Source organism: Aedes albopictus, chromosome 1, assembly GCF_035046485.1.
Source record: "Aedes albopictus strain Foshan chromosome 1, AalbF5, whole genome shotgun sequence".
Classification (NCBI taxonomy): Eukaryota; Metazoa; Arthropoda; class Insecta; order Diptera; family Culicidae; genus Aedes; species Aedes albopictus.
In genome coordinates, this window is record NC_085136.1 from 73,434,879 (window position 1) to 73,462,775 (window position 27,897).

The 27,897-nt window shown below is 43.8% G+C and overlaps 2 protein-coding genes and 2 long non-coding RNA genes across 4 annotated transcripts; 2 read left to right on the forward strand and 2 right to left on the reverse strand.

The window, feature by feature from the left end:
* The first annotated feature begins 10,621 nt into the window (after window positions 1-10,621).
* On the forward strand, window positions 10,622-11,269 carry LOC134285007 (uncharacterized). The gene has a single exon (XM_062844837.1). It carries the CDS (start codon window positions 10,622-10,624, stop codon window positions 11,267-11,269), a length of 648 nt encoding a protein of 215 aa, XP_062700821.1.
* A 320-nt stretch (window positions 11,270-11,589) lies between these two features.
* LOC134288613 (uncharacterized protein K02A2.6-like) lies at window positions 11,590-14,920 on the forward strand. The gene is made up of 3 exons (XM_062853959.1): window positions 11,590-13,120; window positions 13,187-13,882; window positions 14,730-14,920. Exons 1-3 carry the CDS (start codon window positions 11,590-11,592, stop codon window positions 14,918-14,920), a joined length of 2,418 nt encoding a protein of 805 aa, XP_062709943.1.
* Window positions 14,921-16,284: 1,364 nt separating this feature from the next.
* Window positions 16,285-21,258, reverse strand: LOC134285008 (uncharacterized). Its single transcript, XR_009996068.1, has 4 exons — window positions 20,912-21,258; window positions 19,460-20,780; window positions 18,462-19,387; window positions 16,285-17,114 (listed from the first exon to the last, which is right to left on the reverse strand). It is a non-coding gene; the product is annotated as an uncharacterized LOC134285008 (long non-coding RNA).
* A 2,398-nt stretch (window positions 21,259-23,656) lies between these two features.
* On the reverse strand, window positions 23,657-27,018 carry LOC134285009 (uncharacterized). Its single transcript, XR_009996069.1, has 3 exons — window positions 26,825-27,018; window positions 25,827-26,752; window positions 23,657-24,479 (listed from the first exon to the last, which is right to left on the reverse strand). It is a non-coding gene; the product is annotated as an uncharacterized LOC134285009 (long non-coding RNA).
* Between the last annotated feature and the right edge of the window lie 879 nt (window positions 27,019-27,897).

Sequence of the window (27,897 nt, forward strand, 5' to 3'; positions counted from 1 at the left end):
GGGATCTTGTTGTAGAATTCATAATGCTGTTTATGTAGAGAAAGAATGTCAGAATTTTGAACCATGACGATATCGTAGGGCAGTCTAACTCTGATTCGGGTAACTCTTACGTGTTGGGCCCCTGGCTCCCTAACTGCAGAATGTCGGGTGTTAAGGTATAACGAAGTAACACCTAGTTTGTCAAGGAGAAATTGGACGTGGGTTTAATTCAAAAACCCTAGATTAATAATAGAAGGGTATTATGGTGCCTCTCGCGTAATTTAAAACTTTTGTATGGCGAATGTCAGCCCATTCCAAGGACCGCTATTTTACTAAATAGGGACACTAAATTTGTCCCAATTACCGAATTAATTTCTACAAAATTTTTGAAATGTTTCTAGCACTCAAAAAATCAGCAAAAGAAATTGTTGAATTTCAGCACAACGTTGCTGATCAACTGTCAAAATTAAAAATAATTGCTGATACTCAGTAATTTGTATTGCTGAAAATCAGCAAAGTTGGCTGAATGCCAGCAAAAACAAAAATGCAGTGTATAGAGACATTGTTACTGTTAAGATGGAGGGTCCGACGATCCGGTGGAAAACGGAGGTATGTGTTGCTTCTGCTTACTTCCCAGGAGTCGTTGATGATGTTCCTCCTTCTTCGGTAGTTAATTTGGTCAATTATTGTTAAGGTTTAAACGCCCAATTTATTATTAGGTGCGATGCAATTGCTCATCACACAATATGGAGCAGCACTGATATCAATAAAAGAGGTGAAGATCTCTTGAATTACATTCCGTCTAATAATATAGATATAGATACAATAAGGACCCGATTTTGTCAGCCCCATTTTGCGACAAACTTTTTGTTCTCATCATCTTACGATCACATGGTAAGCAATTTATTGATATTTATCATCAAACTACAGCTGACATGCAGAACATAAAGGGATAAAAAGTTTGGAAAACCGTTTAAGTTTTTAAAGAGAGCAAAAAATGTGTTCCGAAAAGGGGCTGACAAAATCGGGTCACTTATGTATAGGGTGTGGAATCCCTCATCTAGCCTTCTGGTCCGCCTTAGTGCTTCCTGCAATATGGTGGCCAGGTGTTGCTTTAAAGCACTAGTCGTAGTCGTTACATTCCTGTGACGACCGGTTATTGCTGGCAGATACAGTGGAAAGTTTGTCTTAATACGTATCAATCGTCTTTGACAAACGAAAAAAAACTTACCTCACTGATTACCTGTCTCTGAGCCAAATTTGGTATAGAGTCTTCAGTCTCCGATCAGTCGCTTCATATTTGATAGAGACTTTAATCCAATGGATTACATAGTCGCTATCCAAATGAGGAGAATGATATTCCGTGCAAGATATCACAATTCAAAAATAATGCAATATGATTCACGGAATGGAGAGTTTGGATTGGGTATCAGACCAAGTCCCTGCTGGGTGGCGCGAAACAGATGAGTGGCAGACAATAGAATCGTCAATGTCGTAGGGTATACATAGTATGTGACTATTGTCGAAAAACTTTGAATGCCCAATCAAAATAATAGGCAATGTCGAGGTAGTGTCAGGGTTCAGATTAGGATGAATTATTTCAATACAATTTCACGTTTCATTATATGTATAAAGTAGTGTTAGATGTAAACTTTGATGAGAAATTTTCTACAGATCTATTCTGGATCTCTGTTTAGAGATTGCTCTTTTACTGAATGTTTTCAATACTGTCTGCTGTAGGTACGGCAATTGCAATAACTTGCATTCACCAGATTATAGAAAAGAGACGAACCAGCCAAGGGCTGAAAGACTCTATAATAAAGATTAATCACTCAATCAATCAATAACTTGCATTATTATTAAACCCAGATTCGTGTTTGAAGGGATCCCTCAAGAAAGTTCTTGAGTGATTTCTAGCAGAAACTTTCAATCATTTCTTCGCAACTGCGTACTGCGATCGAAGAAAAATGTTTTTTTGGGCGATTCAGGCAAGGAATTTCCCATGCATCGGAATAGGCCGAAAAATTACTTCTGTGAACTTAAAACAGCCCATTTGTCCCACATTACTTAGGTAGTAGGGTGAGACGTTAATTGTTACAAAAGTCGATACCAATGTTAATAATGGAAGAGTAGCGCAGAGTGATCCAGATTCAGCAACATGTTCCACACTGAAAAAGGTTGAGAGTGACAGTGGGACAGTGGACAGAATCTGATCTGCTAGGAGTCGCACGAAACATGTGAGTTCACAACTAAACCAACGCAATTCACTTTTATAATCAAATTACAATTACAAGTAGAATTAGATGATTAATAGAAATCAAAACTTGACGTTTACAAAGCTTCAAAATTAGCAAGACTTGCTAAGTTCTATTAGTTCTAGTATACTACACACTAAGATGAGCTCGGCAAACGCCGGCACCGCCGTGGCTCAGCAAATATTTGAACTGACGTTTACGTTTGTTAGCTGAATTTCGGCAAAACATTTCCTGATTCTCAAAGCAAACAAACAACACGATTGCTGAGATCCCGTTAAAAAACAAGTTTGCTGAGTGCTCGGCGGTGCCAATCTCGGTAAAAAGCAAGAAAAATTGCCGAGATTCAGCGAAATAAATTAAGTTTGTACAAACTCACCTTTCGATGAAAGTTCTATTTGACATTTTTAGTGCCGTTTTATAGTTCTATAGTGACTTTTTTAGTGCCGACTGCTCGCCTTGTAATAACTAGGAGGCTCTCAAAACAAGTAATGATAAGTAGATTTTGGAAATAATGGTAACATTGCAGAACGCCATTGATCTAGAAGCACGCAGCACGTTATTTACCAATCGTTTTATCAACGGAGTACACAGCGCCCCGGACATATGTGCCGTAGCTAGGTTCTAGAAGGCTAGACCAACTGTATTAGAAACTCGCTTTTTATAAAGTCACTTGGTTTCGACAGAATAATCTACAATAAACTACCAATGGCACCACCAATGCACTGAGAACAGGATTTATAGTGTAAGGCAAGATGCGACAACGTGTGATCGGGTGGCAGCCGATCAACACAAGGATGTGCATGTTGAGAGTTAAGGGCCGTTTCTTCAACTAACAGCATCATCAACGTCCACTGCCCACACGAAGGGAGACCTGTTGACGAGAAAGAAGCGTTCACCGGGCAGTTAGAGCAAACAAACATACGATGGTTGCTCGCCGCGTGACGTGAAAATCGTTGTCGGCGACATAAACGCGAAGGTAGGAAGGGAGGAAATGTACAGACCGGTCGAGCGAAACAACCTGAACGCCGTATCGAATGATAACTCTCTAAAATAAAAGCTCTCATTTTTGAGTAACGCCCATGCCGCACAAGGACTGTGTTGGAAACACACATTTTTTTAAATTGCTCGTACGCTCACATTTTTGCAAAATATCAATATTTTTCGGTATTTGAAGGTGGTTTATAAACCCAGTGAGGTTGCCATGTCGAAATTATTGCAAAATACATCCTCATGTGAGCGTACCAGCAATTTAAAAAAAAAATGTGTGTTTCCAACACAGTCATGTGCGGCATGGATGTTTACTAAAAATGTGCAGGCCGAACACATTTTTGAGCGTAGCCGTTTTTGCGTGAACGGCCAGCGATGCGTAAACTTTGCAATCTCCCGTGGTATGGTAGTCCGAAGCACCTTCTTCCCCCGCAAAGATATCCACAAAGCCACCTGGAGATCACCCGACCATCAAACAGAAAACCAAATCGACCCCGTTCTAATCGACGGTAAATTCTTCTCGGACATAATCAATGTCCGCACATACCCTAGTGCGATCATAGATTCGGATCACTACTTAGTCGCTGTATGCATGCCAGTGCTGGGAATGGTAACAGTAGTTTGCTTGAATTTGATGACTGGAGCGATATATTTTTATATACGGGAGCAATTTGTTTGGATCAATATAGTAGGCGTTCTAAAAAATCTCTACAGTAGCAGCTACAGCGCGGGAGCTCCAAATGAGTTTCATTGAAATTCGTTTGTCGTACAAAACAGATTCGCTCGTTTCGCAAGTTGGATTAGGGCATGATCCAATTAACTTTGACGTCTATCTGCTTGCTGTCACAACGATGATCCTAATCCTATGTACGGAAGGTTTGAGCAATTATGAGTGTGTTTCGTGAGTTATTTCTGGTCATTTGCGTGTGTCGAGGGCATTTGAATGAGTCCCAATAAACGAATATGCCAGCCAACAAGCGAATACGATTCGCTAATCGGAGCGCAGTTGTGATCTTACCAGCGAATCCCCACAGTACTGGAGTGCATTATTATGACCATCGTATTCGAAGCACCGTACTCCGCAAGGATCCGTTTCCGATAGTACGTCTCATTAGGATTAGACCACGCCATTTCGTTTCTACCGTTTTTTAAGCGGGCATGTCCCCGATTTCTCGTTCGATTCTGTCAACGAATACCCTCCCGTCACTCTTTAAAAACATTGCTCATTCACTTGTCTTGTTCCCAGTAACTCGACGGCTTCCCTTCAGCGAAGACCAAACCGTCACCAGAGCACCATTTGTACCGAAGCCTTGTCCCCTCGATATGCACAAACTCCCGTTTGAACAGCAGTTAGGACCTACAGGAGCAAGCTACAGTAGCAACATACGGTTGCTAATGAATTTCATGAATCTAGGCTACCGTAGCGGACGGTTTTGCAGTAACAACCATGGGTAGCTGTGATTTGCGTAGTTTGGACTCCGCAGAATGATCTTCGCGAATTTTCCCAGCACTGATGCATGCGCTCAAAACTTTCGACAGTTATCACCACGCGTCGAAGTCGAACGCCGCGGCTCAACATCGAGCAACTTTGTAACGTAGAAGTGGCTCAAGACTACGAGCAGCAGTTAGCAGTGGCCCTACCAACGGAAGAGCAGCTTGGCGCAGCTACACTTGAAGATGGCTGGAGGGACATCCGATCCGCCATAGGTAGTACCTCGTCTGCAACACTAGGCTTCGCGACACTGAATCACAGAAACGACTGGTACGATGCGAAGCTGAACCGCCCGCACAGAGGCTTTGTGCCACAAGCCGACATGTGCCGAGATAATCACGGGAATATCCTTACGAGCGAGCGTGAGGTGGTCGAGAGGTGGCGGCAGCATTACGATGAGCACCTCATGTTGAGATACCGAAACAGCTCAATCGAAGCAATCGGTTGAAATTCAAATATTAAATGTATGATCGCAGCAACCTGTTAATATAGAATAATAAAAATTTTCATTCCACTGTGAAATATCTTCAATCCAAGGCAAAGCGGACAAGCGCGGCGGACTATGACCACCTGAGATACCGTGATAGTTCAGTGGTAGCAGAGATAAGTCAGAGTTGTCTCGAGTATAAAACGTAACTGAAGCTTTATTCAAGTCCATCCACAGCTGTTAGTAATATTCCCTTTTTCTCTCTGAGCGCAATGTTCTCTTTCTCTCGGCTCAGCAACCTTGCTCATAACACACTGTTACTACTCGAAGAAGCAAGTTCTTTTCTTTTAAGCTCTGCTAACAGGTTATGAGCCTTTAGCACCTTGCCGTTTTTCATCAAGAAGTTTCTGGAAGTTCGAAGCTTGGAGCCTCTCCTGCGATAGGATGGATCTGAAGAACTCCACGAAGCTGAACAATTCAAATTTCGAAGCCTGGAAGCTCCGGACTGAAGCGCTCCTGATCCGGGAAAGTCTGTGGACCTACGTCAAGAACGACCCCCCGGCGGCAGGCAGAAGTCAAGCGGAAGTGGCTGCATCAGCGAAATGGGAAGAAGGTGATGAAAAAGCACGTGCCACGATTTTGCTGCTGCTGGAAGAGAACCAGTTCGGTGTGATTCGAGCGACGACGACGGCGAAGGAAGCTTGGGCGGCGTTGGCCAAGCATCACCAGAAGGCAACGCTGTCCACCAGGGTTTCGTTACTGCAGCGGATGTGCGAGACCCGGTACACGGAAGGTGAGGATATGGACGACTATCTCACGAAAATGGAGGAACTGTACACCAAGTTGTGCAGCGCAGGAAAGGACCTGGGAGAAGACACCATGGTGGCCTTTATCCTGCGAGGGCTACCCAAATCGTTTAACGCGTTGACAACCGCTCTGGAAACGCGTGCGGACGATGCCCTGACGTTGCACCTCATCCGAGAGAAGCTGCTGGACGAGGTAAGCAAGCAAAACCGAAATTCGACCGGCGGATCGGCACTGAAAGCTGCTGGTCGTAAATCAATTGTGTGCCATTTGTGCAAGCAACCTGGCCACAAGCAACGTGACTGCAAGCAGCAGAAAGAGTCGAGAGGAGGCAAGAGGCAAAACGCGAAGGTTGCCCGGGACGGCGGTATGTATGCTCTGACCATCGGGAGCGGGGCCACGGTGAACGACTGGATCATCGATTCCGGTGCAAGTTCGCACATGACGTCCAACAGGGAATTTTTCGACGAGCTGGAACCGGCGACAGGTGAGGTAGAGTTGGCCGACGGCCGCGTAGTGGCTATAGCTGGTACTGGGACCGGCGTGATTCAATGCGTGGACGGTTCTGGAAGGACGAACAAAATTCGATTGCACCACGTGATGTTTGTGCCGAAGCTGTCAGCCAGCCTTTTGTCAGTGCTTACTATGACCAACCGGAAGGCGGAGGTGAAGTTTGACGGTGAAAAATGCAAAATCGTCGTCAATGGCAACGAGATCGCCATAGCAACGAAACGCAAAGGACTGTATCGACTCGACAAACCGCAGCAAGCGTTCGCCTCGCAAGTGGCAGCATCTCACAAGCGAGATTGCCAACACACGTGGCACCGGCGGTTTGGGCATCGCGAGCCAGATGCATTGGACGTACTGCTGAAGAAAAAGCTGGTCAACTGAATGACGGTGGCTGATTGCGGAATACGCGAAGGCTGTGAATGCTGTGTCAGAGGAAAGCAGGCTCGAACTCCCTTCCCCAAGACCACCGAGAAGAAAACCAGCGCGCCGTTGGACCTCATCCACTCGGACGTGTATGGACCCCTGGAGACCCCCTCGAAAAAATCCGAGGTCGCCGACCGTATTGAAGAATTTTGCAACTACGTTCGCACCCAGTTCGGAAGATATCCCAAGCGCATCCGGTCAGACAGGGGAGGGGAGTACTCGAGCGAAGCCCTGATGGAGTTCTACCGCAAGCATGGCATCCACCCCGAATTCACTGCTGGATATTCGCCACAGCAGAATGGAGTGGCGGAACGACGAAACCGATACGTCATCGAAATGTGTCGGTGCATGCTGATGGATGCCAGGATGCCGTCAAGATATTGGGCCGAGGCAACCAGTACGGCCGTGTATCTCCAGAATCACCTTCCCTCTCGTGTGGTGGAGACGACACCGTATGAGCTCTGGTGGGGACGCAAACCGAACGTGTCGCATCTGAAGGTGTTTGGGTGCAAAGCTTTCGTCCACGTGCCAAAGGAAAAGCGAAGCAAGCTACAGGACAAGGCGAAGGAAATGACTGTGGTGGATGGAGAGCATATATAATACTGATACTAATATTTAAATTAAATCAGTAATAATAATAATTTTAATAGTGAATTTCTAAATCCAAAAAAAGAAAATAATCAAATATGGCATCACTGACAAGAACTTTCGGTTTCGTTCGTGTCCTGAATCGCGCTCTGAGAGCGAAGCATTGGAATGCGTAGAATCAGTGTGGTCATATTTTCATATCTATTTTCACCCTCCATAAAAAAAAAAAAAAAATCTTGACCGTTGGTTCGTAAGAGCCACATAGATTATGCATGTTATGATGGAACTTTGTATAAAGCTCTGTAAATTCATGCAAATATGTATAAGTGTGTAAATAATCCGGAAATCTTCATTTTTAGATTTCTAAATGATTATCAGTACAAAGATGTGTACAATTACAGAGAAATCTGCATGTATAGCACCACTGCCTTGAATAGAGCCCAACCAAACTGCGAGATCGATTGGAAAAGAGCAATGAGAGAATACGAGCGAGAGCAAGAGTGTTCGAATACATCGTCGGGTTTGTGGTTCTGACCAAGAGACTCGTTCGGGATTCCGTTAATGATAGTTGTAGCACACGGACGTGTGAAATTTTTGCGCGACGAAAAAAGATGGCGGACAAGCGTCTGGAAAACCTTTCCGCTGACAATCGTTCCGCGGACAAGCGTCCCGCGGATAACCGTTCCGACAATGGCGTGGTTGAAGGCGCTCCCAGTCGGTAAGTATAATACGATTTTCTTCAGGAGAATCGTGAAGGTTGATACTAATTATGTAAAGGCAGCAAAATGTGGTAAAAAAAAACACTGTTGGCTGAAACTTGATACAAAAAAAAATTTATGGCACAAGAAAACGAAAAGAATCAAAAGATTGAGATCGTAAAAATGGCGGAGAAAGAAAAGCGAAAAAAAATCATTTTGCCAAAAACAAAAAGAGCGGAAGGTCTCATGGCAGAAAAAATAGTAATAAAATACCAAAAAAATAAAGGAGTGGGAGGACTCCAGGTATTACGCAATAAATATAAAGGCCAAAAACAAAAGGAGCGTCGGTTCTCATGGCAAACAAATTAAAATACGTGATAAGCCCTTTCAAATCATGAAAAAAAAATTAAACTAAAGCTTGCTCAGAAAATGTATCTAAAAAAAATACATATGTGCATATTTCTCTATAATCAATTGCAGGAAAACGAAAAAAAAAGCTTCGAAATCTGAATCAACGGTGAAAAAAACTTCAAAGTTAACCGTGGCGGTTAAAGAGCTCGCTGCGTCGGAAGCTAGAGCTGAGCTGATGCGCACTGAGCTTGAAAAAGCACACGAAACTATACTATCGCTCCAGGCAACGTTGAGAGCATCTGGAAATAACGCGGTAGAAGTAAACAGCCTGGAATCCGGAAGTGACATTGGCGCTGCGAACGCGCTTCGAAATGGTGGTGCGACGCCATATTGCGCACCCGGGAACAGCGCAATGGAAACGAACAGCGTAGAGTTCGGAAGCGACATTGGCCCTTCAAGCACACGACGCCACGGTGGACGGGCACCTCCAATCAACACAGTTGAAGTGAATGGTGTAGAACTCGGAAACGGCATTGGCCCTTCGAGCTTGCATCGAAATAGTGGAGGTGAACCGACCATGGAAGTCTCACGTTTTATGTCGTCAGTTAACCAAATTTCGGTCTCCACAATCAATATTCCGGAATGCAAGTCGTCGGTGGAAGGAGAAGGAATCGGGAAATTCGAGTTTGAATCGTGGAAGGACCTACTGGTAGACTCTATGACACTCGCCGGAATAACTGATGAGCCAACCCAGTTTGTAGTGTTTAAGGTCAAAGCAGGCGCAAAGTTAATGGAGATCTTCAAAAATACGGCAACAACAATGGACAGTCCAGACCCTCAAGCATTTCCTTTCACGAACGCCATGCACCGGCTCAAGACATATTTCGGGTCTAGCTCGGACATCATGCTCCAGCGACGCAAGTTAGCAATGATGAATCAGAAACCCAACAGTTCACAGCCACACATCGTATACGACAGTCGCGCTTTTTTGATCTCTTGTCGAGTTTCTTGTTTTCGATCGCTGCGTGTGTAAAATGTACGGTGTGCGAAAAAACACATTAGTGGTTGACTTCAGTGTTCTCCCAATTCGTCCTGAAATTGGGAAAGTTCAAGATTTTTTGGAGAAGGAAATAAATCTTCAATATGCCGATGTCAGGAGCATACAGCTCCATCACATACGGAACTGTGTGCTTATTGAAATGGTTTCCACCGAAGTCGTGTGTCGCTACCAGTCAGATCATAATCTGAAAAGAACAATGGTTTGTAGCGGCAAAGCGTTCCGCATTCCGGTGCACGAAGATGGCGACGCTGTAACCGTTCGAGTACTGGACTTGTCTCCGTCGGTTAGTGACAAAGCCATAATCGACTCTATGCTGAAATTTGGGGAGGTAATCTCCATAAGGGAAGAAAAATGGAAGCATTATTTCCCCGGCATGTCTAACGGAGTACGGGTACTCCGTATGAACTTATTCCGCGATATTCCTCCAGTCATTACGATACAAAATGAAACTACAATGGTCGTTTACCCAAACCAACCCAAATCACGAGGTCCATCCCAGCCGACAGAGAAGCGCACGGATTCATACACCGTTGATAATATTCCATCAGCAGCATCACCATCATTATCATCAGCCGATGGTTTGTTTGATCACACCGATTTCCCACCAATAAACCAGCAGCGCAAATCATCACCTACTCTACCAAGTGCACCATCACGCGTACCTACGACTGAGGAAGGAAAACAGAACGACGACGACTGGACCGACATTGATGACAATGAATCGAACTCTTCGGCGGACTATAATGTGGTAACACACAAACGACGGCGATCGAAAAAACATGAGGAGAATGAAACAAAGAAAGTTTGCAATGAGCAGTGTTCCTCAAACACGGGTCATGGAGCGGATCGCGTTATCGACATTCTGTCGCAAGAAAAAGTTTTTGCAGTTAAAAATAGAAAAGCGAAATAGTTTTAGTTATACTATGTATAATTATATTAGAATTTTGGCTCTGTAAAGCTGTTTTCGGCGGGCGAGCCTTTAAATAAACGAACTGGTAAAAAAAAAAAAAGAATCAGAAACCAGACGAATCCGATGTTTCGTTCATTATGAGGGTGGGTGCCATAGCCAGAATGTGCGATTATGGTACCGAAAAGGAATTTGAGGAGATTGTCAGCACCGTAGCAGAACAGGCAAGGAACAAAGAAGTGCGAACAGCTGCGCTACGGATGCTCAGCCGTAAGGGAACGCTAACCGAGCTAATTGACAAAGTTCGTGAAATTCAAGCCGTCGCCATGAACGAGGAGTACTACCGCCTCAGACACGGAATTGCAGAACAAGCCACAGTCGCTTCGGTAAGCGTTAGTCAAGGAAGAAGTCAGCAGCGCTTCTCACGAGCTCCATCGAACCTTGGGCGTTTTGCAAATCATCAGCCTCGACGTTGGGATGAGCTAGGTGCCAGGCGACCTGGGATGTCCGGATGGAAAGCTCCAGGTGGAGAACGCTGCTTCAGGTGCAACAGCATGTTCCATAAACCTAGCGATTGCGTTGCGATTGATCAGACATGTTTGAAATGTGGCCGAAAAGGTCACTTCAAGCGGGCCTGCAAGACACTTATCCGGAGTGGCAGCAAACGACAGAGCGAATCAGATAACTCGGGTATCGAATCGAAGAGAATCGCATTGGTGAACGAGGAAGAAAACACAAAGGAGGAAGAGCGACCGAAGGAAGCCGATGTAGGTGACAAGATGTATTAATTAATCGATCATTTCATACACTTTTTAATTACAAATGAAGTTATTTAACGTTGAATTAGTTCCCAAATTGAACTGTTTATGAAACTTGTTGCAATAAATTCACAAGTGGAATAAAACACATTTAAAACTCGTGTTAATGTCTCTTCATGAACCCATAGTAGTATGACTTGACTTCGTTTTCATTAGAAAGTGCAATTTCATAATATTTGATATTTAATTGACAGATACCAAACAAAACTCCGATGCCGTGTTTCGGGGTTTCGAACCAATTATCAAAAAATATAAATGACTGTGGATTAATTGTGGCGAAGGTATCAGGAATGAACTGCACATTTCTAATTGATTCCGGGGCCCAGGTGAATACCTTAACCGAGGAATCATTCAAGGTGCTTCTCGACAACCATGAATACAGAGAAGGCGTATACAACATCCAGGAACGACCCGACCGTCCACTCAAGGCGTACGCGTCAGCCGGGGATATAAAAGTACTCTGTACGTTCGAAGCTCTCCTGTACGTATCAGAGGATCGCCCCATCCTGCTAGAGAAATTTTACGTGGTGGACGAGTGTAGATCCCTCCTGGGCAGACACACAGCAACTCGGTACAGTGTGCTTCAGCTGGGATTGCAAGTCCCGGTGTCATCTGAACTTTCCCAGTTTCCGTTGAATACCGCGAGAGGTATTGCTATGGTTGAAGAGAATGAAATATTCCCAAAATTCAACATGCCACCAATCCAAATTAGCTACGACAAAACGAAACCCCCTTGCAGAAACATATTTATGAGTATTCCGCCAGCTGTGAAGCCATTGGTTGAAAACCGACTTCAACAACTACTATCGGCCAATATTATCGAAAGAGTCACCGAAAACATGGATACTTCGTTTTGCTCATCCATGTTGGTAGTGCCAAAGGGACGAGACGATATTCGGCTCGTCATAGATTTGCGTGGCCCTAACCGCTACATTAACCGCACACCATTCAGCATGCCAACTCTTGAGAAGATCCTTGTCGATGTGAACGGTTCAAACTGGTTTTCAACAATCGACCTAACGAACGCCTTTTTTCACATAGAGCTTCATGAGGACAGCCGTCATTTGACAAACTTTTTCACGGAGTTCGGTATGTTCCGTTATGTCCGACTCCCATTTGGGCTTTGTAATGCGCCGGACATCTTCCAGGAGGTGTTGCAAAGAAAGATTCTAGCCGGCTGCAAAGGGGTCAAAAATTATTTAGATGACATATTTGTCCATGGAAAAACCAAAGAAGAACATGACACAAATCTGGCAGTAGTCTTGGCGCGACTCGAAGAGCATAATGTAAATATCAACTCTTCAAAATGCGTATTCGCTAGCCAATCCGTAAAATTCATTGGTTTTGTCGTGACCCCCGACGGATGGCAGATAGATGAGGGAAAACTGGACGCTATTCGAAACTTCCGACAGCCTGAAACGTGTTCAGAAGTTAAAAGCTTTCTAGGGCTTATTACCTATATCGACAAATTTATCCTCGACCGTGCTACAAAAACTGAAAGACTACGCGCTCTAGCCAATGCTGATGTATTCTACTGGACGCCGGAGGAGGATCGAGAATTCAAATGTTTGCAAACCAATGCACTGCATGCCATCAAGAAACTAGGCTACTATTGTGCAACAGATAAAACTGAGCTGTTCGTTGATGCCTCAGCGATAGGCCTCGGAGCGGTTTTAGTCCAGTTTAACAAGGATGGTATTCCACGAATCTTGGCATGTGCATCTAAATCTTTAACGACCACAGAACAGAAGTATCCTCAAACTCATAAGGAGGCACTCGCTGTCGTCTGGGGAGTTGAACGATTCACGTTCTACTTGACTGGTAAGATGAAAAATCATATTGAAATTTATGTACGCTATAAGCAAATAATATCTTTTCACACATTAGGAATTTCGTTTGTCATCCGAACAGACTCGGAAGCAAATGAGTTTATCTTCCAAAGCGAACACCGGATTGGAAAGCGGGCTGTTTCCCGAGCAGAAGCGTGGTCGTTGCGGCTTCAACCGTACGATTTCGCGATTAAAAGAGTGCCAGGATCGGACAATATAGCGGATGCCTTATCGAGGCTAATCAAAGCATCCGAAGAAGCAATTCCATTCGAGGATGACGACGAAGGCCACTACTTGTTCGCGCTAGACGCCGGATATATGGACATCACACTAGCTGACATCGAAGTCCAGTCAGAGAACGACGAGGAACTACAGAAGTTGCGGAAGGCTTTGAAGTACGGAAGCTGGCCCCGAGATTTGCGAAAATATGAGGCCCAGAAGAAGACTCTACACACGCTTGGATCACTAATAATCAACGACGAAAGAATCATCCTACCAAATTCACTTCGAACTAAAGCTTTGACCTCAGCACACGCCGGGCATATCGGGGAAGTCGCAATGAAGAGAATAATGCGTGAGTTCTTCTGGTGGCCTGGAATGGCAACCGAAACTGAGAAGTTTGTGAAGCAGTGTTCAACATGTTGCCAGTTAGCCCGGAAGAACCCTCCGGTACCGCTTTCGTCTCGTGAACTGCCAGACGCGCCATGGGAAGTGATTCAGATCGACTTTCTCGAAATTCCTAGCTGTGGATCAGGTGAGTTCCTAGTGGTAGTTGACATTTATTCTCGGTTTCTCTCAGTCGTTGAAATGCGTCGAACAAACGCTGACAGTACAAATGCAGCGTTATGTGACATTTTCAAACGATGGGGTTTTCCACGAATCATCCAAAGCGATAATGGACCCCCGTTCCAAAGTTCCTCGTTCTGTAAATTCTGGGAGGAAAAGAACGTAAAAGTCCGCAAGGCGATACCCCTAAGCCCCCAGTCGAACGGAGCAGTAGAGAGGCAGAATCAGGGTATCATAAAAGCGGTAGCTGCGTCTAAGATCGAGGGGGAGAGCTGGAGGAAAGCACTTGAACAATACGTGCACAACCACAACACTTTAGTACCTCACGCCAGATTAACCCTTTCCTTCCCACGACTTTGAACGACTATTTCTATGCCAGGAAAGCGTTTCCGAAAAAAGTGCTTGAACAAAACTTATTGCAAATTGGTCAAATTTTTCGAAATCAACGAAAAAAAATTTAGTTGTAAATCAATAGTATTTTGATTGTTTATCAATAGTTCCACTATTGAAACAAGTAGTTGGGAGTTGGGTTTACCTAATGAGATTACAATCATATTCTAAAAACTATTGCATCATATTCATCTGATTCCGTTTGTCTCGAGTTCGTCGAAAATCGATGGTGCTCTAGAGCAACCATGGGAAGTAGAGGGTTAAATGCAAGGGGTTGGAAACTCTGACACCTTGTGTGAAACACCCATTTCACACACCTAAAACACCTTCTGACACCTTTTCGACACCTTTCAATTGTAGCACCATGATTCTATTTTATTTTACTGGCGTCACTGGTCTGCCGATGTTTATATTTACATTTTCAGACAATGTTTATCGTCGCAGTGCTGAACGGAATAGGCAGCAGCTACCGGGTACGAGCAGCAGCGCAGGACCAGGTACATTTTCTCCGGAGCCTGGAACCGCCGAAATCCTGTCCAACATTACTATGGACCGAATGGCGAAAAAGGATGAGTTGAAGGTGCTACGATTAGTCTTTAGTGCTGGTGCTACATAGTGCTACTCCCTCGCCACCTAAGCCGGAATGAACGATGTCAATTGCCAGACCCTCCCTCAGCTCCGAGCTAGGCTCCGGCGAAATAGTTATCAGAAAGATCTTCCTGAAAGACCCTGATCAGCCGCTGTATGAGCCAGCGCAACGACTTGGGCGGAACGATGATTCAGGTAAAACAGCAGAATCGGATAAAGCCTGACAGAAACAATTATCGTTGTGTAACCTATTTGGAAATGGTGATAGAAGGAGTGCTGAAAACGAAGGACAATCGTGCCTCGGAAGCGCAGCAGTCTACCGGAAGCAACAGCGAGGTAGACGATGTAAATAATAAAAACTGCGAGCACGTCATAAGCTATAAAACAGCCATCGGATAGGTCGTCCTGCACCAAGACGGCCGAAGTCAAACCACGGCCACCGGTGGCAGAATTCACTAATCAATGAAAGCGCCCGTCCCATCCGAGGAAAGCAATGCAGCTAAGAAGCTTTACGTCCATCCGATCATCGCCATCGAACTACTTCCACTTCATCATCCTCTGGAGGAAACTGGAGAAGTAATCCCGGAAACACTTCTTCCATTGGTGCCTCGATTAATGCAACCCTGGTGTTGCTTTCATCCCTTCTGGACTCTGCGAAAGCAACAGCAAGCAGCAACTGTTGACTTCCTCTAGGAGGATAACGTGTCAGTGATGTTAGCCCATATTTTCCGAACCAGTAACCGAAGCTGACGTCATCGGTGTCTGCTGTCTGTGGTGGCGAAGAATCTCTTTTGTGCGGAACTTTTACTGAGGGAAACTTCACGGGACCTTACCACCGACTACTTCCTGGCGGATCATCTCCACGAAAGTTAAGTGACCGAAAATGATTAGTTAGGTAAAATCTTGAAAAGTTGTATACGTATCATTATGAAATCAAATAAAAAAAGTTGAATTTTTTGAATAAAATAAATTTCATTTCTCGTTTTTTTTTATTCTCACTAGAAATCTCCTATCGGAAGATTTATCTTTAATTTCCGCTCGAATCTCACTATTCGAGTCACCCGATTGATATCCACTACCACTTTCTTGTCGATTTCTTCTTCAGTGACTCAACATTCGCTTTTGCCTCATCACACTGAAAACATAATGTTCTTTTCTTTGTCGGATATTTTCGACTCCACGTTTTTGAACTCATTGATTTCTCCTCCTTCGATTCTTCCTCAGGAATGTTAGTTATCCAGCGCGCCATGCTTTGCGGGAAAAGGCTTCGACGAATAAACCATAAATCAGACAAGGGGTTGGAAACTCTGACACCTTGTGTGAAACACCCATTTCACACACCTAAACACCTTCTGACACCTTTTCGACACCTTTCAATTGTAGCACCATGATTCTATTTTATTTTACTGGCGTCACTGGTCTGCCGATGTTTATATTTACATTTTCAGACAATGTTTATCGTCGCAGTGCTGAACGGAATAGGCAGCAGCTACCGGGTACGAGCAGCAGCGCAGGACCAGGTACATTTTCTCCGGAGCCTGGAACCGCCGAAATCCTGTCCAACATTACCATGGACCGAATGGCGAAAAAGGATGAGTTGAAGGTGCTACGATTAGTCTTTAGTGCTGGTGCTACATAGTGCTACTCCCTCGCCACCTAAGCCGGAATGAATGATGTCAATTGCCAGACCCTCCCTCAGCTCCGGGCTAGGCTCCGGCGAAATAGTTATCAGAAAGATCTTCCTGAAAGACCCTGATCAGCCGCTGTATGAGCCAGCGCAACGACTTGGGCGGAACGAAGATTCAGGTAAAACAGCAGAATCGGATAAAGCCTGACAGAAACAATTATCGTTGTGTAACCTATTTGGAAATGGTGATAGAAGGAGTGCTGAAAACGAAGGACAATCGTGCCTCGGAAGCGCAGCAGTCTACCGAGGTAGACGATGTAAATAATAAAAACTGCGAGCACGTCATAAGCTATAAAACAGCCATCGGATAGGTCGTCCTGCACCAAGACGGCCGAAGTCAAACCACGGCCACCGGTGGCAGAATTCACTAATCAATGAAAGCGCCCGTCCCATCCGAGGAAAGCAATGCAGCTAAGAAGCTTTACGTCCATCCGATCATCGCCATCGAACTACTTCCACTTCATCATCCTCTGGAGGAAACTGGAGAAGTAATCCCGGAAACACTTCTTCCATTGGTGCCTCGATTAATGCAACCCTGGTGTTGCGACGGTATCGCGTGTATTTGGAGTGAAACTGGCAACTGTATTGTCCAATAGGAATTAATTAATTAGAATATTTAGTGTTAAGTTGTGCGTCGAGTGAGACAGTTCGTTAGAGATTAAGAAACTATCATGTAAGTTATTTATAAGAAAAATGAAGTGTAAAATACTAAAAATGAATTCTATTTAATATAGCATTGAAGCTGCCGTAAACAAACGCTGCTCTCGATATGTGTTTCATTGATCCAGAAGAAACTCGCGCCAACAAACTTCAATGATGATACATCATCACCACAAAGTGGTCGGTATGGGTACCCGACTGGACGCCCTCAAGCAGCAACTCGAAGAGTTCGAAGTCCGAAGAGCGCTTTGGCGCAAACAGTGTCAGGATGAAGAAAGGCGCAGGGCACTGGAGTTCGAGCGCGAACTTGCGCAAATGGATAAAAAGTTCTCCGATGCGATGGAGAAGATTGAGTTGGAGTACGCGGCAAAGAAAGAGGCACTAATGTGCAAATATAGTGGGAAAGCCATCCGAGTGCAATCGGCAGCAGAAAAGGCCGAATCGTGCGACGACCAAACCCAATCACAGTTTGCCTGCTCCAATGCTACAGATCCAATCACGCCGACATCAGATCAAAATTTCGCCGCTCCGCGATCGCAAATTACTCAACGACTTTCAGCTATATGCGATGACAATAAAGGCATCATGCACACGGTCCCCTTCGTATCGACGACGACGACCAACCATTCTAACAGGAATCAATCAGCACACAGCGTGCGCCTATCTTCTGATTCAACAGAGATAGAAGCGAAACAATCGACGGTGAATATGGTACAAAAATGTGCACTAGTGGAGAAGGCCCTCGTCGTCGTCGTCGTCAGTGTTGAACGCAACGCTGTTTCTGAATGTATTGTTTTTGACCCCGGTGGAGCTGCTTTGTAAAGACTACCACACCGTCTGCATTGCACAGTGGTACAGAGAGATGTTATTGAGGAAATTTAATGCAAGAATTGAAATGTATATAGATTCGAAAAGTGATGAGATAGTTAGTTGCCAGTTTCACGGGGGGGAGAATGTTGCGACGGTATCGCGTGTATTTGGAGTGAAACTGGCAACTGTATTGTCCAATAGGAATTAATTAATTAGAATATTTAGTGTTAAGTTGTGCGTCGAGTGAGACAGTTCGTTAGAGATTAAGAAACTATCATGTAAGTTATTTATAAGAAAAATGAAGTGTAAAATACTAAAAATGAATTCTATTTAATATAGCATTGAAGCTGCCGTAAACAAACGCTGCTCTCGATATGTGTTTCATTGATCCAGAAGAAACTCGCGCCAACACCTGGTGTTGCTTTCATCCCTTCTGGACTCTGCGAAAGCAACAGCAAGCAGCAACTGTTGACTTCCTCTAGGAGGATAACGTGTCAGTGATGTTAGCCCATATTTTCCGAACCAGTAACCGAAGCTGACGTCATCGGTGTCTGCTGTCTGTGGTGGCGAAGAATCTCTTTTGTGCGGAACTTTTACTGAGGGAAACTTCACGGGACCTTACCACCGACTACTTCCTGGCGGATCATCTCCACGAAAGTTACGTGACCGAAAATGATTAGTTAGGTAAAATCTTGAAAAGTTGTATACGTATCATTATGAAATCAAATAAAAAAAGTTGAATTTTTTGAATAAAATAAATTTCATTTCTCGTTTTTTTTTATTCTCACTAGAAATCTCCTATCGGAAGATTTATCTTTAATTTCCGCTCGAATCTCACTATTCGAGTCACCCGATTGATATCCACTACCACTTTCTTGTCGATTTCTTCTTCAGTGACTGGACCAACGTTCGCTTTTGCCTCATCACACTGAAAACATAATGTTCTTTTCTTTGTCGGATATTTTCGACTCCACGTTTTTGAACTCATCGATTTCTCCTCCTTCGATTCTTCCTCAGGAATGTTAGTTATCCAGCGCGCCATGCTTTGCGGGAATAGGCTTCGACGAATAAACCATAAATCAGATGGGGCAAGTGTAACTTCCTTTTGCCGCCTGCCGTGTGCTTCGAAGCTCCCAGAATCGACATTGACAGACTCGGAAACCAGTTTATTTGTTCGCGGATCTGCTAAATTGCTTTTTCGGTGTGGTTGTGGTTTCCTTGAGCGTTCCGCTCCTGGTTCCGCTTGCTTTTGAACTTTTGGCGACGCATTCTTCCGAACTGGGTAATGTAGTTGCTTTCGTAGGAGTCTTGAGCATCATCTGATTCTTCTACCGAATACTGAAATAAAAATTGTTTAAAGATATCAGATGTTATAATCACTTTATGCCATTAACAGCTTCCTTAACTTACCGGGACCGGAATTCCGCTACATCCGGCAAGATGTGAGATTGTTACGGCCGCTGAGATTGCCCACCACCGATGTTGATCGATCAAATCCACATCAAAACAATCAACGATGAAAAAAATTATAAAGTGTTGCCAGTAATTTGGGAAAAATGTGACGTCTATCATATTAATTGTCAAAAACGTCAAAGCACCGAGAATCACCCAAAAACACCCACAAACACCCGATCAGCACACTGCAACACATTCAAGGGTGTCAGAGTTTCCAACCCCTTGGTTAAATGTCACACCATTTGAATTGATGGTTGGTTGGAAGTTTCGAGGAACTTTCCCTAGTCTTTGGGGCTCCAATCATACCTTAGATCGCACTGATATACGAGAGAAAGACGCGGAAGAAAAGCTTATCAGTAAGTGCTACGCAGATAAGACTCGAGGCGCGAAACCGTCGGACATCAACGTAGGAGACGTCGTACATCTAAGCCAGCAACGAAAAACTAAAACTGATCCGACTTTTTCATCGGAACGCTATACCGTCGTTGCAAGAGAGGGGCCAAAGGTAGTGGTCGTGAGCAAAAGTGGAATCCAATACGCACGAAATGTACAGGACGTCAGAAGAGCTTCTGGCACGGAGATGGAAACTGGAGAACCACCGGCCAACGAGAGTCTGCCATATAGGCCAGATCCTACTGACACTCAAATCGTACAAACGGATACCGAAGTAAGTGCAAATGGAAGCAGTCCTCATCTACGTACTCGTTCAAACCTAAGGAAACCATCTAGGTACAACAGCGACTACATTTATAATGTGTTTGAGTGAAGGAAGAATGGCGTTTTACTGTTAATCACTATTATTAATAATGTATATTGTTCACAAAAGAAATCAAAATAAAATGAAGTAGTAAATGGTAGTACACAACAAGTTTGATTATAAATGAAAGATTTGCTGACCTGGGTATTCAAATGTACACACGTTCAAGTTGCGCTGTCGGACTCGTTTTAGAATTGCATTCCCAGTTTTGGATCAATGCAACTGTCGTAATTATGGATGGTGTCAGGCTATTCGGTGAAAGGGCCTTCGGCTGGATGCCCCAACTTTGTTATGATTTATCTCATTTTACGTGGCCGCCTCCAGATAGGATGATATTCTTCAACTTGCGTGAGTACAACGTCGCTGGTAGCATAGAAACAACGTCTGGGCGATTTCTTCTTTAAAACCGTTACCCGCATTAAATTTGATATCCTAGAATTTGATGTGTGCTCTGGGATGTGACTCTTCGGGGCGTCGATTAGTAGGCCAAGAACCAGACCAAAACCAGCAGCGATTTGGCTGAAATATGAGTTGAAATTAGTCTAAATTTGTCTAAAATCGTTGTAGAATCTACATCCTACATCTGATGGTAGGACTAGAAAAAAAAAAAAAAAAAAAAAAAACTGCAACATTGAAATCAACTACCCTACCTGTTTGTTGCTGTCGGTGTTCAAACGTCGTCCTGTCTACGATTCGATCGTTTATGCAACAGTATTTCCTCGATTAAGGCTAGTCTTATGGCACTAAGTATTGCAATACCTAATGCAAAAAAAAAAGAACTTTTCGGAATGAAAATGATCCAAAATGTTTCGTGACGAAAAGTAAACACGGACTTTGACAGACTTGCTCTGTCAGCTTCAGCTCGGTCGGTCGGTTTCGATCAGTTCGATAAATATGGATAAACAGGTCTGTGCCACATGCAAACCGATTGAACCGATTCAACGCACGGAAAGAATAATGTGATGAAATTCAATGTTTGATGCCCTTCTATATTATAAATTGTAGAACGATAGCGATAGAACGGTGGGTCGATTTAATCCAATATGACAAATTCATACATAGCGTTCCAAATTCAAATTAAAAAAATAACTGCATTGTGTTCATTATTTTTAACAATGCAGAATATTATGCGTTGCGCGAAAATTTTTGAGCGCGAGTGCTCGTATACCTCCGCCAGCACGGTAAATCGTGTTGGTGTTTTCGGCGCAGTATTCTTTGGCCCATTCGCGCACTTATTGTAAAAGACACCATAACGATTAAACGTACGAGCGGAGGTCTATTAGCGATTTTGCACCATTTTCGCTCTCTATTTTCTTGCAACGGATAATATGTGTAAAATAGAGAGAAGGTGGAAGACCCAGACATTAGATATCAGTTATAATTTGACACACCAAAGTGTTCGGATTGAGAGTAGAGAAGGGAAGTAATGTGGTGGATGGAGAGCATATCCACTTATCCGCGAGCGGTAATGGCGGCGGCGGGCACAATTAACCGATTCGAATTTTGACGTTTCTTGGGGATCACAATCGGTTGGCGCCACTAAACGGTGAGTGAAGGGGTGAGGAGGAGAATGAAACTGTTTTGACTTTCCCCCATGAAACGTCAACATCTAAACCGGTTGGATATGCCCGCCGCCGCCATTACCGCTCGCGGATAAGTGGATATAATACTGATACAAGGGGTTGGAAACTCTGACACCTTGTGTGAAACACCCATTTCACACACCTAAAACACCTTCTGACACCTTTTCGACACCTTTCAATTGTAGCACCATGATTCTATTTTATTTTACTGGCGTCACTGGTCTGCCGATGTTTATATTTACATTTTCAGACAATGTTTATCGTCGCAGTGCTGAACGGAATAGGCAGCAGCTACCGGGTACGAGCAGCAGCGCAGGACCAGGTACATTTTCTCCGGAGCCTGGAACCGCCGAAATCCTGTCCAACATTACTATGGACCGAATGGCGAAAAAGGATGAGTTGAAGGTGCTACGATTAGTCTTTAGTGCTGGTGCTACATAGTGCTACTCCCTCGCCACCTAAGCCGGAATGAACGATGTCAATTGCCAGACCCTCCCTCAGCTCCGAGCTAGGCTCCGGCGAAATAGTTATCAGAAAGATCTTCCTGAAAGACCCTGATCAGCCGCTGTATGAGCCAGCGCAACGACTTGGGCGGAACGATGATTCAGGTAAAACAGCAGAATCGGATAAAGCCTGACAGAAACAATTATCGTTGTGTAACCTATTTGGAAATGGTGATAGAAGGAGTGCTGAAAACGAAGGACAATCGTGCCTCGGAAGCGCAGCAGTCTACCGGAAGCAACAGCGAGGTAGACGATGTAAATAATAAAAACTGCGAGCACGTCATAAGCTATAAAACAGCCATCGGATAGGTCGTCCTGCACCAAGACGGCCGAAGTCAAACCACGGCCACCGGTGGCAGAATTCACTAATCAATGAAAGCGCCCGTCCCATCCGAGGAAAGCAATGCAGCTAAGAAGCTTTACGTCCATCCGATCATCGCCATCGAACTACTTCCACTTCATCATCCTCTGGAGGAAACTGGAGAAGTAATCCCGGAAACACTTCTTCCATTGGTGCCTCGATTAATGCAACCCTGGTGTTGCTTTCATCCCTTCTGGACTCTGCGAAAGCAACAGCAAGCAGCAACTGTTGACTTCCTCTAGGAGGATAACGTGTCAGTGATGTTAGCCCATATTTTCCGAACCAGTAACCGAAGCTGACGTCATCGGTGTCTGCTGTCTGTGGTGGCGAAGAATCTCTTTTGTGCGGAACTTTTACTGAGGGAAACTTCACGGGACCTTACCACCGACTACTTCCTGGCGGATCATCTCCACGAAAGTTAAGTGACCGAAAATGATTAGTTAGGTAAAATCTTGAAAAGTTGTATACGTATCATTATGAAATCAAATAAAAAAAGTTGAATTTTTTGAATAAAATAAATTTCATTTCTCGTTTTTTTTTATTCTCACTAGAAATCTCCTATCGGAAGATTTATCTTTAATTTCCGCTCGAATCTCACTATTCGAGTCACCCGATTGATATCCACTACCACTTTCTTGTCGATTTCTTCTTCAGTGACTCAACATTCGCTTTTGCCTCATCACACTGAAAACATAATGTTCTTTTCTTTGTCGGATATTTTCGACTCCACGTTTTTGAACTCATTGATTTCTCCTCCTTCGATTCTTCCTCAGGAATGTTAGTTATCCAGCGCGCCATGCTTTGCGGGAAAAGGCTTCGACGAATAAACCATAAATCAGACAAGGGGTTGGAAACTCTGACACCTTGTGTGAAACACCCATTTCACACACCTAAACACCTTCTGACACCTTTTCGACACCTTTCAATTGTAGCACCATGATTCTATTTTATTTTACTGGCGTCACTGGTCTGCCGATGTTTATATTTACATTTTCAGACAATGTTTATCGTCGCAGTGCTGAACGGAATAGGCAGCAGCTACCGGGTACGAGCAGCAGCGCAGGACCAGGTACATTTTCTCCGGAGCCTGGAACCGCCGAAATCCTGTCCAACATTACCATGGACCGAATGGCGAAAAAGGATGAGTTGAAGGTGCTACGATTAGTCTTTAGTGCTGGTGCTACATAGTGCTACTCCCTCGCCACCTAAGCCGGAATGAATGATGTCAATTGCCAGACCCTCCCTCAGCTCCGGGCTAGGCTCCGGCGAAATAGTTATCAGAAAGATCTTCCTGAAAGACCCTGATCAGCCGCTGTATGAGCCAGCGCAACGACTTGGGCGGAACGAAGATTCAGGTAAAACAGCAGAATCGGATAAAGCCTGACAGAAACAATTATCGTTGTGTAACCTATTTGGAAATGGTGATAGAAGGAGTGCTGAAAACGAAGGACAATCGTGCCTCGGAAGCGCAGCAGTCTACCGAGGTAGACGATGTAAATAATAAAAACTGCGAGCACGTCATAAGCTATAAAACAGCCATCGGATAGGTCGTCCTGCACCAAGACGGCCGAAGTCAAACCACGGCCACCGGTGGCAGAATTCACTAATCAATGAAAGCGCCCGTCCCATCCGAGGAAAGCAATGCAGCTAAGAAGCTTTACGTCCATCCGATCATCGCCATCGAACTACTTCCACTTCATCATCCTCTGGAGGAAACTGGAGAAGTAATCCCGGAAACACTTCTTCCATTGGTGCCTCGATTAATGCAACCCTGGTGTTGCGACGGTATCGCGTGTATTTGGAGTGAAACTGGCAACTGTATTGTCCAATAGGAATTAATTAATTAGAATATTTAGTGTTAAGTTGTGCGTCGAGTGAGACAGTTCGTTAGAGATTAAGAAACTATCATGTAAGTTATTTATAAGAAAAATGAAGTGTAAAATACTAAAAATGAATTCTATTTAATATAGCATTGAAGCTGCCGTAAACAAACGCTGCTCTCGATATGTGTTTCATTGATCCAGAAGAAACTCGCGCCAACAAACTTCAATGATGATACATCATCACCACAAAGTGGTCGGTATGGGTACCCGACTGGACGCCCTCAAGCAGCAACTCGAAGAGTTCGAAGTCCGAAGAGCGCTTTGGCGCAAACAGTGTCAGGATGAAGAAAGGCGCAGGGCACTGGAGTTCGAGCGCGAACTTGCGCAAATGGATAAAAAGTTCTCCGATGCGATGGAGAAGATTGAGTTGGAGTACGCGGCAAAGAAAGAGGCACTAATGTGCAAATATAGTGGGAAAGCCATCCGAGTGCAATCGGCAGCAGAAAAGGCCGAATCGTGCGACGACCAAACCCAATCACAGTTTGCCTGCTCCAATGCTACAGATCCAATCACGCCGACATCAGATCAAAATTTCGCCGCTCCGCGATCGCAAATTACTCAACGACTTTCAGCTATATGCGATGACAATAAAGGCATCATGCACACGGTCCCCTTCGTATCGACGACGACGACCAACCATTCTAACAGGAATCAATCAGCACACAGCGTGCGCCTATCTTCTGATTCAACAGAGATAGAAGCGAAACAATCGACGGTGAATATGGTACAAAAATGTGCACTAGTGGAGAAGGCCCTCGTCGTCGTCGTCGTCAGTGTTGAACGCAACGCTGTTTCTGAATGTATTGTTTTTGACCCCGGTGGAGCTGCTTTGTAAAGACTACCACACCGTCTGCATTGCACAGTGGTACAGAGAGATGTTATTGAGGAAATTTAATGCAAGAATTGAAATGTATATAGATTCGAAAAGTGATGAGATAGTTAGTTGCCAGTTTCACGGGGGGGAGAATGTTGCGACGGTATCGCGTGTATTTGGAGTGAAACTGGCAACTGTATTGTCCAATAGGAATTAATTAATTAGAATATTTAGTGTTAAGTTGTGCGTCGAGTGAGACAGTTCGTTAGAGATTAAGAAACTATCATGTAAGTTATTTATAAGAAAAATGAAGTGTAAAATACTAAAAATGAATTCTATTTAATATAGCATTGAAGCTGCCGTAAACAAACGCTGCTCTCGATATGTGTTTCATTGATCCAGAAGAAACTCGCGCCAACACCTGGTGTTGCTTTCATCCCTTCTGGACTCTGCGAAAGCAACAGCAAGCAGCAACTGTTGACTTCCTCTAGGAGGATAACGTGTCAGTGATGTTAGCCCATATTTTCCGAACCAGTAACCGAAGCTGACGTCATCGGTGTCTGCTGTCTGTGGTGGCGAAGAATCTCTTTTGTGCGGAACTTTTACTGAGGGAAACTTCACGGGACCTTACCACCGACTACTTCCTGGCGGATCATCTCCACGAAAGTTACGTGACCGAAAATGATTAGTTAGGTAAAATCTTGAAAAGTTGTATACGTATCATTATGAAATCAAATAAAAAAAGTTGAATTTTTTGAATAAAATAAATTTCATTTCTCGTTTTTTTTTATTCTCACTAGAAATCTCCTATCGGAAGATTTATCTTTAATTTCCGCTCGAATCTCACTATTCGAGTCACCCGATTGATATCCACTACCACTTTCTTGTCGATTTCTTCTTCAGTGACTGGACCAACGTTCGCTTTTGCCTCATCACACTGAAAACATAATGTTCTTTTCTTTGTCGGATATTTTCGACTCCACGTTTTTGAACTCATCGATTTCTCCTCCTTCGATTCTTCCTCAGGAATGTTAGTTATCCAGCGCGCCATGCTTTGCGGGAATAGGCTTCGACGAATAAACCATAAATCAGATGGGGCAAGTGTAACTTCCTTTTGCCGCCTGCCGTGTGCTTCGAAGCTCCCAGAATCGACATTGACAGACTCGGAAACCAGTTTATTTGTTCGCGGATCTGCTAAATTGCTTTTTCGGTGTGGTTGTGGTTTCCTTGAGCGTTCCGCTCCTGGTTCCGCTTGCTTTTGAACTTTTGGCGACGCATTCTTCCGAACTGGGTAATGTAGTTGCTTTCGTAGGAGTCTTGAGCATCATCTGATTCTTCTACCGAATACTGAAATAAAAATTGTTTAAAGATATCAGATGTTATAATCACTTTATGCCATTAACAGCTTCCTTAACTTACCGGGACCGGAATTCCGCTACATCCGGCAAGATGTGAGATTGTTACGGCCGCTGAGATTGCCCACCACCGATGTTGATCGATCAAATCCACATCAAAACAATCAACGATGAAAAAAATTATAAAGTGTTGCCAGTAATTTGGGAAAAATGTGACGTCTATCATATTAATTGTCAAAAACGTCAAAGCACCGAGAATCACCCAAAAACACCCACAAACACCCGATCAGCACACTGCAACACATTCAAGGGTGTCAGAGTTTCCAACCCCTTGTACTGATACTAATATTTAAATTAAATCAGTAATAATAATAATTTTAATAGTGAATTTATAAATCCAAAAAAAGAAAATAATCAAATATGGCATCACTGACAAGAACTTTCGGTTTCGTTCGTGTCCTGAATCGCGCTCTGAGAGCGAAGCATTGGAATGCGTAGAATCAGTGTGGTCATATTTTCATATCTATTTTCACCCTCCATAAAAAAAAAAAAAAAAAATCTTGACCGTTGGTTCGTAAGAGCCACATAGATTATGCATGTTATGATGGAACTTTGTATAAAGCTCTGTAAATTCATGCAAATATGTATAAGTGTGTAAATAATCCGGAAATCTTCATTTTTAGATTTCTAAATGATTATCAGTACAAAGATGTGTACAATTACAGAGAAATCTGCATGTATAGCACCACTGCCTTGAATAGAGCCCAACCAAACTGCGAGATCGATTGGAAAAGAGCAATGAGAGAATACCCAAGTAACCACAAGCATTATATCATTACACGAATTAGACTGAATATCAACATCTGCAATGCGAAATGCAGTAATTCCACACTTGTCATGCAATAATCCTTTTGATTGGCATTATCAATGTAATGATGCATTGCATTTTTCTTTGCACTAGGGTTCATTAAAAGGTGATATAAGATAATTCAATAATTCAACTCTGCAAACACTGAAAAAATGCAATTTACAAACTAGCAAAGTTTGCTCTAACAATACAATTATAAAAGCTTGACTCTAATGGTAAACAAATCAAATCAAGAAGATTCAACATATTTACGGTCAACTCCATCACTA